The 14,318-nt window shown below is 35.2% G+C and overlaps 1 protein-coding gene across 1 annotated transcript in view; it reads right to left on the reverse strand.

The window, feature by feature from the left end:
* LOC140157475 (uncharacterized) overlaps nt 1-10,731 on the reverse strand; it is a 149,744-nt gene extending 139,013 nt beyond the window's left edge. The window contains exons 1-4 of the mRNA XM_072180680.1: nt 10,540-10,731; nt 4,064-4,126; nt 2,970-3,263; nt 1,591-1,884 (exon numbers count right to left, since the gene is read on the reverse strand). Of these exons, the coding sequence (XP_072036781.1) occupies nt 1,591-1,884; nt 2,970-3,263; nt 4,064-4,097 (622 nt within the window). The 5' untranslated portion in view covers nt 4,098-4,126; nt 10,540-10,731. The remainder of the gene's footprint in view (nt 1-1,590; nt 1,885-2,969; nt 3,264-4,063; nt 4,127-10,539) is intronic.
* Nucleotides 10,732-14,318: the final 3,587 nt, after the last annotated feature.

Genomic DNA, 14,318 nt, shown 5'->3' on the forward strand with positions numbered 1-14,318 from the left:
CGATGTGTACTGATAATACATTTCTGTCCTTCACATTTTCGCTCCAATGGCTTTTTTCTACTAAATGTATGATACTTGTTGTTCATTATAATTTAATACTAGGAATATAAAATGTTATCGCCAACATTACATGCGGTAGTCATTTGATGTGATTTCTTTTCAAGAAGGACCGTTATATGATTGCAAATCTGTCCAAAGATTGTTAGCCATATTTCTATGAAATTATAGTTGTTCAAACAGTTATATGGGTAGTGAACATTGATACCACGCATAGTATCCCAGCAAACACAAAACGTGTTCGACATCATTCGCAAATGGTTAGAAAAGTTTACCAGAAAAAGTTAAAATGTCGGGTTATACAAAGGATGGTATAAAACGTTTTCATAACATTCAAAAACATTTGTTGATAACCTACTGCACATATTCTAACATAATGTTATTTAAGAGTTGACAAAATATTTGGCAAAAAATGTTTGCAAAAAATATTTTACAATAACAAATTTAAAACATTTTAAAAATATTGTTGTAGTGTGTTTTCATACAAAACGTTTTAAAACGTTTCCATGACCTTTATATAACCCGACATTTTAATGTTCTTAACACGTTTTTATCTAAACTAAAAACCAAAATATAACATGTTTAAAACGTTTTAAAATCATTTTTGTGTTTGCTGGGATATTCAATAAATTCAACAATAATTTCAACACATTAGGAGTTCGCTGGTTTTCAATCGATCAATATTTCGCTGTGTTGAATTGAAAGCCATTGATGCTGCCAAGTATCTACAGTGACAGTGCGCCACCAATTGAACTCAGAACAAAACAAACAAACAAAATGTCTCAAACCTGTGGCAGTAATATTAGGGGGAAAGTAATGTATTCCCAGCAAACACAAAAACGTTTTAAAAACATTTTAAATAAGTTATATTTTGGCTTTTCGTTTAGGTAAACACGTTTTAATAACATTAAAATGTCGGGTTATATAAAGGTCATGATAACGTTTTAAAGTATGAAAACACACTACAACAATATAACTGTTTTCAAAAAATGTTATTGTAAACTATTTTTGCAAACATTTTTTCCAAATATTGTGTCAATACTTAAATAACATTATGTTAAAATATTTGAACCCAGCAAACACAAAAATGTTCTTAAAATGTTTTTTTCAAAACCTTTTAATAACATTTAAATGTCGGGTTATATAAAGGTCATGAAAACGCTTATAAAACGTTATTGAAAATATTTTGGGCAAACATTTTTCGCAAAATATTTTTTCAACCCCAGAATAACATTCTGTTTAGAATGTTTTGTATCAAGTTTTCAAGAATGTTTTTGGAATGTTATTAAAACGTTTTTATACCCTTTATATAACCCGACATTTAAACGTTTTCTGTAAATCATTTTTGTTTGCTGAGCAGTAGTTTATCAAAAAATGTTTTTTAAGGTTATGAAAACGTTTTATACTCTTAATATACCTTTTATATAACCCGACATTTAAACGTTTTCTGACAACCTTTTATAACCTTTTGCGAATGATGTCGAAAACGTTTTGTGTTTGCTGGGTTACTAGTTTGTATTAATATGTGCTTACATTGAGCTGGAATGAAAGATGGTTGTCCCTTGATTTTACTAGGCATATGTGGTTTCGGCCTGAGTTTACGTGGAATAATTTGGGGTTTTGCTGTCAATGCCGGGTTTGCTTTCACTAACGGTTTTGCTTTCACCACTGGTTTTGGTTTTAGTGCTTTATCGGCCTTTGCCAAACTGGAAACAGTTCGTATGTGCCTTTCCGTAGGCAATGAATTAGTTGATGGTGGTGATGCAGTCTGCTCTTCACCATACGTGGACTGTGTTGTTTCAGCTGGTTCATCTCTGGTCAGTTGGGCTATCATGCAAAAAAACAATTTACTTGTATTAATCCTAGCTTTTGATTGGTTAGACTATGCCATAGTCGATTTTTGATAAATAAAAATGTTATTAATCATGATGAACGCATTCAGTTGAACTCGAAATTATACTGATATTTATGGTTCTAAGTATACATGAGAAACAATGGATAGGATGATGGATGAGTTATCTGTAGAGGTTAGGGCTTGAGTAGTTCGAGGGAGCTGACCATGTGGTGGTCAAACACAGGATTTTAAACAAAATATATTGTCGTCTGGACAGAATAAGACAAATCCGTATCTATAGGTTGGTGAATTCACCTTTTGACAAGATTAGCAAATTAATATATGAATACATGAATACAAAACCCAAGTCCATAGGAAGTGATTTTGAGAGAAAAACCGGTGTATCATTTTAATTCCTTCAGTTATATTTACCTGGTCAATATGGTAAGTTTTACGTACAAATGAGTGGGTTAAACTGTATTAAGTATGACGATTAGCATTTCAGGGACTTCGTGGGGTTCATTTTAAATTTTGGACTTGCGTGGTTTTTTGAATCATATACAAAGACAACATTGTTTGAATGAGATTACCACTAGTAAGATAATACAAAATAAAGCACACAGGTATGTAAAATGTTGGTAAGCATTCTGCCATGTAATATAAACCACACACTTTCCTTTATTAAACCCATTTCTTTTTCAAAAGTCACTCTCCAGCAATGAATGTGTTACAAGCGGACTTTTATACATACTGGATTTCAATCAATGTGCTACAAGACTCAAATCATGGACTTGTGTTATTCTTTCATACATGCTATTTTCACATGCTCAATAGACACAGTGGATGAATTTGAGTTGTTTTTTCATACATATGACAGGCCTATGCATAGCAACAAATTCCCATGCTTAACTCAGTTTGGCCACAGTATGGACTTGGGTGGGTTTTGTATTCATATATTCATATAATATAGTCTCTTCTGATAGCTGCATCGTCACTTCGTAACCATTTATGTCTGCATTTGTGACAGTAAAAGAAGGGGGAAAGAAATGTATTGCTAGTTTATTACACATATCCTTACATTGAGCTGGAATGAAGGTTGGTGTTCCTTTGATTTTACTTGGTGTCTGTGGTTTTGACTTGAGTTTACGTGGAGTAATTATGGGTTTTCCTTTCAATGCCGGTGTTGCTTTCATTAATGGTTTTTCTTTCACCACTGGTTTTCGTCTTACTGCTGGTTCAGCCTTTGCCAAGCTGGAAACAGTTTGTATGTGCCTTTCCAATGGCGTTGGATTAGTTTGTGATGGTGATGTAGTCTGCTCTTCACCACACGCTGACTGTGTTGTTTCAGCTGGTTCATCTCTGGCAAGTTGGGCTAGATTATCATGCATGCATAAAACAAAAATAATATTTACTTACAATGTTTGTCACAGTGCTCCTACATGACTGTGGTCATCTCAAAGGATATGGAAGGCAATATTAATGCTTTTGCAACATCGTACTACAAGATTATGCAAGTGAACATGTTTCTAAATGCAACAGTTTTGTCCGAGTATGGGGGTGTTAACTCAAATACCTAGGTCATGTAATATGACTGCCAGATAACAGACCAGTATAAGGGGCCCTGTAGTTTCCACTACGTGAAAGAAGGAAACTTGGATGACAATGAACAACGTCTTTTCAGTATCAGCACGTACCTATAGGGGAGATTTTGATGGAATGCTCCACAAAAAGTTGCATCAATGACCCAAGATTGCAGCAGCTGGAGGATGCATGTGATGATACCGTAGCAATGGGTCACTGTACACTGGAATGACGGGCGTGGAGGTCCTCATTAACGCACATCTATGTAACATACATCCATGGCATGAATTGCATATTAATAAACGCCTGTTTAAAAACAGGCGTTTATGCGATACTACACTGTGTGGTGACTGCGTAAAAGCTATGTTCTCTCATTGCCACTTTTATGCCTAAGGCTCGTTTTCGTTGTACGCATTGAATGACGCACATAAACATTTACACAGTTACAGACACAATAATGCAAATTTAGACCCCGTGTAGAAGGCCCCATTGTTGCTTTATATACCCATGTACATTTCATTGTGTATATATTAAAGCAAAATGATTAGCAGTAATTTTGCAATAATTCTTGAAGGTAAACATGATTCCTACCTTGCTTCCCCGAACCACCTTTTTCATCTTCCATCTTGTTTTCATCTGTATCGTGTACAGCATCTGAAAGAGAAATTAAAAACAAATCCTTTAATTGTAAGTGGTATTAATACTACAATGTAAGATTTCCGTTTATTTTTAATTTTATTATTCTTTAACCAAAATGTTGAAATTTGCTGGCGAGCAAGCGGATAACCATCAAGGTTGCATTTGATGGAACGTAAATGATCATTGATGTTGTAATGTCGGATGGGGCTTGGACGCGGTTAAGAACTTGAAACCTGCAGAAGACTAGTGTACATTAATGTTATATACTACTTAAAGCCATAATATACGATCTTATAATATGAAATTGGTGTTTTTTTTTCAAAACTGATGTTTTGGCATATTTGTAATGTTTACACATGTCCCAACTTGCACCTAAATGGAATCGGCCAAATTTGTTGTCTTTGCAGGTCAACAGAGCAGAGTCCGATGTATTATCATAATCTTAAAATTATGATAATATGTCCTCCCATAGAACTGTGTGTGTAAAATGGCAACATTTACCAGTGGGGTTCTTTCACTTTACCTTGTTATTTCAACCTAAAATGGACAGCAACCCATCCCGTCAGTTATTACTAATATTATTTCAACATTTTGAATAAAGAATAACAAAATCAAAATTTGATGGAAATCGTACATTAAGGCTTTAAAGTGAATGGGTGTTCAAAACAAAAGTGTAAATGGACCACTTTTCTATGATTGTTTGTTTTTTAATTCCATGACACCTAGTCGTAAAGAAAGCTGTAAAAGATTTTCGTGTAAATCAGCCCTCCAGTCTCCACACATATTCAACCAGTCATTCTTACTTGTAGGAATTTAATCAAATCAAATTATATTATTTCATCAGTATGAACATATAACTTAATATTATGCAAATTCCTGCTGTACGTGATTTAAGCTTATTCTTGTCAATCTTGTTAAATGAATTATTATGCCAGGACCTCCATGGAAAGCAGTGCTAGATATTGAATAGACCAACCCTGGATAACAAAGTTAAATAAATAAATAATAATAGTAATAAATAAATAAATAAATAAATAAATAAATAAATAAATAAATAAATAAATAAATAAATAAATAAATAAATAAATAAATAAATAAATAAATAAATAAATAAATAAATAAATAAATAAATAAATAAATAAATAAATAAATAAATAAATAAATAAATAAATAAATAAATAAATAAATAAATAAATAAATATATAAATAAATAACAGATACAATCACCTATTTTACAAAAGGCCAGTTTTATATTTTTCAATATTTTAATGTATCCTAGCAGTTACATGGGTATATACATGTAAAGTGTGTTGCCAAATATGCTGACCCCTATACAAACCATTGCACATCGTACTAAAACAAGTGCAGCTGAACCGAATAGAACTTGTGGTGAACAATATTTTAGGTCACATTATATTTATATACCATTGTAAATGATATCAGGTAGAAAAAAGGGAATTTCCCATAATTTCCCTTTGTCCTATTTAACAATACAAATTGAAGTGTGAATACCTGTGACCCAGACACAATCGTTTCAACAGATAGGACTGAGGATTGCCATATTCTGGTAGAAAGAAGGGAAGTTACCCTAAGTTCCCTTTTCTGTACTTATTTAACAGTTAATCCAATACAGATAATGTGAATACCTGTGATCCAGACAATCTTTCCCGAAGAATTGAGGATCACAGACTCTCAATTATCCTACTGTTAAATACAACCCTGATGTTAATCCCAACACAACCCTAATCCTAATTCTACTTAATCTATCCTGTGACTAATACAACACAATGTTAATCCCAACACTAATCCTAACCCTAAATCTACTTATCTATGCTTCTGTTAATATAACCGTAATGTTAATCCCAACACTTAGCCTACAACACAATGTTAATCCCAACACTAACCCTAATCCTAAATCTACGCAAACTATGCTTCTGTTAATACAACTCTAATGTTAATTCTAACTCTCACCCTAATCCTAACTCTACTTAATATATCCTGTGACTAATACATCCCAATGTTAATCCCAACACTAACCCTAATCCTAAATCTACTCAAACTATGCTTCTGTTAATATAACCCCAATGTTAATCCTAACACTTACCCTAATCCTAATTCGACTTAATCTATCCTCTGACTAATACAACCCAATGTTAATCCCAACACTAACCCTAATCCTAAATCTACTCAAACTATGCTTCTGTTAATATAACCCCAATCTTAATCCTAACACTTTACCCTAATCCTAATTCGACTTAATTTATCCTGTGACTAATACAACCCAAAGTTAATCCCAACACTAACCCTAATCCTAACTGTACTAACCTACTGATATAATGCAACCCCAATGTTAACCTAATCCTAGCTCTTACTTAATCTATCTTCTGCTAAATACAACCATAATGTTAATCCCAACTTAATCTAAAATGTTATTTCTTAAATATGATCCTAAACTGAGCACTTATTTAAAATGTTAATCTCTATACCATCTTAAACTAAAACAAATTCTAATGTTAAACCATTATCCATAAACCAAATTCTAAACTGAACCCTAATCATAAATGAACTATTTTCGAAAGAAGAGTCCCGTAAACCTATACTGACCCTGATCCAAAATGAAAAAGAAATTGCAAACCTTATCATAAACTTAACCCATAAACTTTTTCCTGAACTGAGCCCTTACCCTAAAATGTCAAACCAGTACCCCAAACAAATTTTAACTAAACCCTAATATAAAATGCTAAATGATAATCACCAAACCTAATCCTAAACCAAATCCAATTCTAATGCTATACCCATACCCCAAATGTTAAACCGCAATTACTAAGAATAATCCTAAACTGAAACTTGAAATCATAAAATGTTAAATTCTTCTGTCGTTTTTCCCTATATCAATTCCCGGGGGGGGGGGCACTTCAATTTGAAATGGATATAGGTGTAGGGCTGGCGCTTTCGCACTAAGGGGCATTCGGTGAGAGCAACATGTAAAAAATATGGGGTCATTGGGTGAGAGCATGATTTTGGCATTCGGTGAGAGCAAAATGTAAAAAATATGGGGTCATGGGGTGAGAACATGACCTTTTTTTAAATGGAATCTTTGGGTGAGAACCAAAACAGCGCCACAAAAACCTCGAAAATCGAATTTCTAGTTCTAAATGGCTTCAAATTTCTTTATTTTTCCAAAATAAGTAACAAAATCAGTGATAAATGAAAGTTGCTGTTCAAATTGAACTTGTAAGGGTCTTTGGGTGACAGATCAAATGGAAAAATAGGGGGTCTTCTAGACTCGCTGAGTCTCATGGACGCCGTTCCTATGTCCATCAGACTCGTATTTCCCATTTTGGATGTCAATGGGAAATACACACTTAACGATTTGCGCCGGTTAGAAACTTGAAAAAAAATCTTTAAAATTTTATCAATGTATATAAAAGTGGTACCAACCTTATTGTGCTTGTTAATTTAAGACTCGGTTGAAACAAAATTAAGGATCGAATGCATTTTAGTGTCCAAAAAGGCAAAATTATCGTCAAAGTTCTGCCGAAATCGGCACCCTTGCGAAGGGTTCAGAATTCGAATCGGGAACGAAAATATCCGATCTTTGCGATCAAAAACACAAAATTACAACTTTAAACATACTGTTGGCAAAAGACATTATTACCAAACAATATAGAATAGAAAATTTGACATCATTTTCTCAAAATATTGAAGAAATTTGCTCACTAGACATCGAAAAAGTACGCAATCCAATTCCCGTTCAAACGCGTGGGAAACTGAAAGTGCGATAATCGTGACTAGGGTCTTCGGGTGACAGTAGCCCTAGAACTCTGGCCATAGTATCCGTTTTTACTTCCACTAGGGCCAGAGGCACTTACATTGAAAAATTTGTTGGAGATGCTTGAACGATCCAGTACAAAAAACCAATGCTTGATCGAACCAATACAAATGTGTGTCAGGTCACTAATTAACATGATAAAACCCACTTGAGAACACACAATCGCCAGTAATTTCTAAAGACGCATTTATACTCAATCGCTTTTGCAGAAATCTGAATCGCACGCATGATCAGTGTACTAAATCGCCGTCGTATTTGCCTGCTGAACATGCGCATGAATCGCTGTTTTTCAAAAGCGACACGTAGGCCTATATTGACATCCTCTGTCGGTCAAGGATTCAGTCTGATGATGAGCAACCCATGGGTATAAACATAGCTTTACACAATGACTAATTTACATAGGCACAAAAGACCGTGTTCATGTACCGTTACTCAGCCAAACATGGCAGAGTAGGTCCCGGATGACGGTACATGTTCCTATCTCCTCAACGTTATACCAGGGGGATGACACTCTATTCACGTGGTTTCTTTTCCAACGCTAAAAGATTACGAATTTTGGTGGTTTGTAAATGAAAAGTGTCCGCACTATCGATTGATTACGTAACTGTTATGAATAATTTATTAGTTTTTCAATGCAATCGCCTCGACCCATTAATACATATTATCTGTATTTATCAAAGTACTTGGAATAGCAATCTGGTGAGTTCAGTGAACTACGCCCAAATACTGATGGAGTTTTAATGGCGCTAATCCTCTCCATACACAGATGAACAAATACAATAGGAGAAGGTCAACACATATGACCTCCTATATGACATGTTATATGAGATGTACAACAACCTGAATATCATAAAGATCAGTGTTCGTTTGTGCATATGAACTGCATATTTACAATACTAAATATTACTCGTTATATATTATGTCAAATATTGGTATTATGACAACACGGTATATACATTGTATATAAAACGACTAATAGATCCTACTATCATGGCGTCAGGTCATTGGTTCATCATATCCCGTATGTTTCTTAAAATTCATTCATATTTGAGACAAATTTCTGTGCCCATTTTATAGGCGTACAGTTGGATCCGGTTTTTTTTGTCATTTTCATTTCTTTTTGATGAAAGAATTAAGGTTTTCCACTGCACGGAGGCCACTATGTGATACTAATTTAATGCTATTTGTAAATGAATGCGGATTCCCGGTTGTTGTTTTTCCACAGTGTGACAACTGTCCACCCATCCAGACAACATCATCACATAATAAAACGTCTGTATTTTTACGATGAGTAAATATTAAACTGAACTTTGCCTTGGAACATTGTGTAAGACGGTGTAAGATTTTGTGGGCGCCCTCAACATTATTATCCTCTTTGTATCCGTAAATGACATGGCATAGACTGTGTGAATTCTATGAAGACTAGGGGCCTACTTTATACATGGGGTCATATCCATGGACACAAGTAACGATAATTGACAACACGATACGCGACTGTATTTAGGGAGGCTAACCACTCATAATGCCGGGTAGGGCCTACTCCTGGGCGACTCGTGTGGGCAAGGACGCTTAGGACGGTGACCAAATGAGTCTCAAATTTCACCGGGGAGGGGCACTCAAGTATGATAATGTAGGCCTATACGCATGTGTGGCCAACTTTTTTAAACACTCCCCTAAAACGAGGTGTACCCCACCAGCAAATTTAGGATCAATAGGCCTAAGCTAACTTAATACACTAAAGGAAGTTTTGGATGAGAAAACGGACATTTTTGATGAGAAACGGCCAAAATGGTGAGAATTTAAATTTTCTCATTCTTTTGGATGAGAAACTTCCTGGTGTGTGTGTCAATCATTATTGTCTTATTAAAATCCGGGACTTTGGTTGACCTGTGCTAGACTCCAGCACATGTTAATGACGCAAAGACAGTTGTGGTAACACCATGGTCGCAGACCTGCAAAAAAGCTCAAGAACAGATAGTAATGAAACCAGTTTTTATTTTCCTTGCTCTAGCGAGTTCACAGAGAAGGTGTTTCTAGTACAATGCAGCGTCGGACTCTAGCTGAGAGCGTAGCCTGAGTCCAAACGGACTCCAAGAAGGGCTCTCCATACACAAATGAACAAACACAAAGGAAAGTAGTCTCCTCCGTGACCAGCTTGATATCGATGGAGCGAAACCAAATTGGCTGCAGAGGAGACGGGTAATTTTGCCATGCAAATGAGGTGAGTGCCCTCTCAAGAATAACTACTCTCTGGTTATACCTTTCCAACAAGGAAAGAGATACGAAAAGCGAACGTCTAGGTGACAGAGCGCGGAGCGAGCATGTGTTCGTAAAAAATATGGGGTCTTTGGGTGACAGCGATGCTGAAAAAGGGGTCTTAACAGCCCTACATACGCGTCACCTCCAAAGTTGGAGTGCCCCCCGGGTATCAATTACACACTGAAGCCAAAAATGTACTCCTCTAATCCCTAAACCTTGAATGCATTGTAAACTAAAACAGACAGAGGTAAACCTGAGCAAGATGGCTGTCATATAGGCCTACATGTAGTCAAAGCAACATACATTATTAACAATATGAAAAAGGTAGCAAACTTACTGCAACTGACTAGGTTGTTCGTGTCATGTCCATGTAGGCATCTCCGAATCCGCTGAGCAATAAACAAGTAGCACAAACTTAACTGGTATCAACAAGAATAGAAATCTGAGTTTGGGTGATATAGCTCACATACAGTAAATTATATGCCGTTATACCATAACACACAGAGTTGTGCAAACACACTGGGTTGGAACCAGCTAGGGCATATTGTCTCTGGTATATTGCTTCGCTTCGCTGAGTAAATCATAAACCAGCCAATAAAGTTGATACACACGATACACACCAGGGGCATATTTTGCTTCACTTGATTGATTTCTTTATAAAAATGCCTGGGAAATGTACATGCATGGAAATAAGAGATATCTTATTCTCTTATTTCCATGGTACATGTAAATCAAATCAAGTTCAACAGTTGCCATCAGAGGCAAGGTTTTTTTTAAAAGGGGCCACTTCTGAAAAAAATTGACAATCGCCAAACTTTTACATAAAATGCTTATCTATGGATCATTCTGGAGATCATGGAGTAGACAGAAATAAAAATTCTCAAGGCATAATATTAGGTCCTTTACTATTTATTTTGTACATAAATGATATAGCGAATACCTCGACTATTTTGTGAGTCAAAATCGTGCCGCACATGTCACGCAAGTCTACATAAGAAGCAAAAATGAAGGCCCAATTGAAGCCACTTGGTGCACAATTTGTACATTACAATTACATTATTTATTATAATTTTATAATTATAATAAGGTGATACATGCAAGACATATGTGACATTGAGAAATACTGATCATATTATATTTCAAATGTTCCTCTGGTAAATTAATTTCGAAAAATAGATTCAATATATGTTATGGTAAAAGTTTGCGCGCAGTCTTTTAACATTTCCTGTGGTTCAAATTCCATGAAATTCCATAGGTGTATTGTGTTAGACTAGCTTCAAACTCAAATGAAGAGCTTTTTTAAAAAAAAATCCTTACTTATTAGGATTACGGGCTCGTTAGAGTCAAACTTCGTAATTTTCCCGCCAAATATTGTGGGAAAAGCCAAAGTAAGAAAAAGTAATAGGAAAAAACTCTTTATTGGATTTATTAACCAAGTGTCCTCTACGACCCTGCAAAATTTCAATAATATTATAGTCAATATATAGTTGAAATTCCTTCAAAACCTATATGTGCATCATTTTGCATTATGTGTGAAATCTGCATTTTTAATTCAAACGATCAGCGTTTCTATACTTAAAAGTATAGAAACGCTGATCGTTTGAATTATAGCTATAATTATGCAAATAACGCCTCATCAATTCGTAATTTTTTTTAACATAGTCATTATTTTAGTCAAAAACATAAATAAATCAAAAATTCCTAATGATATCATGTTTTATTGATTTTTATTCGTGGAAACCTTAAATATCGCAGGGTAAAAACAATATAATACATAACAAATGCCACACATGTATGCATTTGCATATAGGCGAACGGAAGAGGGCCACATGTTTACGTTACCCAAGTCACTTTGATTGCCTGTAGCATTGGAACCGGATGTCCGATTTGAAGCAAATAAAATGCACATTAGAGCTTTTAAAAAGTGTATACTATTTTTAAATGAATAATCCTAAACTGCCCATTTTGCCACTATTTGACATGTTTTTCTTGCATGTATCACCTTAAACAAAGTGTGGGGTGTGCGAAACAGACATATTTCTATGATTAGTTTTTTTTTTATCCATAACTCCCAGTTTGTAATAAAAGCTGTGGAGTTAAATGAGCACTCTAGTAATCACGTGTGTTTCATGTAACTCAACTCACAGGAACAGCCTTCCGTCTGTCACACTGTTCAACTTGCCAATCTTACTTTGTATAAATTCAATCAAATTATCTTATTGCATCTAGATGAAAGTTTTATTAACTTAATAGTAGAATCACGCGGTAGTCGTGATCAGCAAAATTTATGTAAAAAACAAACGACTGATGAAAAAGACTAAACAGATGCTCCGCGAGAATATATTTACACCTAACACTAAAACACTTCCGTTCTATTGTTCTAGAATTTTAAGCTTAAACATTTACCGTGACCTTTTCAGAGTCTGAATAGAGCAAAGACGTAGCCTGTGACGCACGCCATCACGGCGTCTTCATTGGTCTGGACATCACTTCTGCTACAGGTTTGATAGGATTTGATACCGGGCCGTTGCAACTCGTATACTAGCGCAATACAAAAAGGTGGCGACAGCGTCGGCTTCCCCTGTGTATTACCCTGCACTAACATGGCGTCCAATGGCGTCTCCCGGGCGGGGCCATTTTGGAAAAGTAAAGAAAAAAGCTGCTGCCACCACGATAGTACGAAAAGCTACCTAAAAATATGCGTAGTGCTGTGGAGACTTACGTTAACATGACGTCACGAATATGCTAATTAAAGAAAAATGCTGCTGCCATCTACGTCCACATGTTGCAAGCGTGACGATCGCTGACCTCACATCGATGATCGGAGTTGCAATTCCATCACACTTCGTGCTCTATTCTTCTTCCATGTTGATACTAGATAGGAATGCATTACAGGGTGTATCCAAATGATTGGTACCCACCCATTTTGATGTTTATTGAAAAGCCGGCCTCTTCCAAATACAGCATTGGAAACACTTGAAATGTCCAGAATGTATTGTTTATTACTTGTTTTACAATCAATCTACCAATTATTTGGATCTTATGTTGAATTTTTATGTATCATCCTCGTTCATTATCAATGAAAACTAATGGGCACCAATCAAATCAAATCAAATCAAATTTATTTCCATGTCATATTACAAACATAAACATTATACATGTAAGTCAGTACAGTAGTTGAATTACATTATATTAATGAAGAATGAGACAAAAATAGTACAACTTGTTTTGTTATGATGACATGGAGGAGCCGTTCGAAAGGCCAAAAGGCCCGCCAGAAGTGAACGACCCCTTTCTTACGCTACGTTACGTTACGTTACATTACCTTACGTTACATCACATTACATTTAGCCTATTATAGAGTGATATTACAGATTGTAATCAACCAAACCAACTGAAAATGCAATATTATAAACATGAAAATAAAAAGCCTGGACCCGCGAAAAATACTAAGTACAAGGTGTCCCATAAAAAGGTTACATGTAGAAAATGAAGCGCATTTTGTGATGGTACAACAAAACAATATCATTTTTTCACATACTATTTATTTATATTTCTTGTAACTGTTTGCTAAGTTACAATTCCATATCTTAAACTTAACTTGTGAGCACAAGATGACAGGGGTGTCAAGAGTGGCTAACCATCAAAATATCGCACAACGAAAGTTTATTATTTTTTATGTTTCTCTTATTTTTTATTGTTGAACTTATTGCACAAAAGAAACATATTGAAAAATTAAATACTGTACATTGAAAATAAATCCGTTTTAGGGATTCTGGATTCTTGGTGATTACAAATAAAGGAAGGTGGTCATTAGAGAGAACACGTTTTTGGCGAAAGCAATTCTGCACGTTGTATCTCCTGTCATCAACATAGTGAAATGAATAACAATCTTTTGCATTTAGGCCTTTTTTGGATTTTGTTGACTTGAAATCGCTGCTGTTTGTTTTCATAATTCTGACTGAACTCTTGAAATAAAACTGAAAAAGTTTTATTATTTGTTTATCAGAAGTGTCCCACCAAATGCACGGTGGCTGTGACGGTGGTACAATGAACCTCGTGTTGCATTAATGTCACGTAAAGAGCTTGCTCAGGAATGCGTGGAATGCGGGCTAA

Source organism: Amphiura filiformis, chromosome 7, assembly GCF_039555335.1.
Source record: "Amphiura filiformis chromosome 7, Afil_fr2py, whole genome shotgun sequence".
NCBI classification, from domain to species: domain Eukaryota; kingdom Metazoa; phylum Echinodermata; class Ophiuroidea; order Amphilepidida; family Amphiuridae; genus Amphiura; species Amphiura filiformis.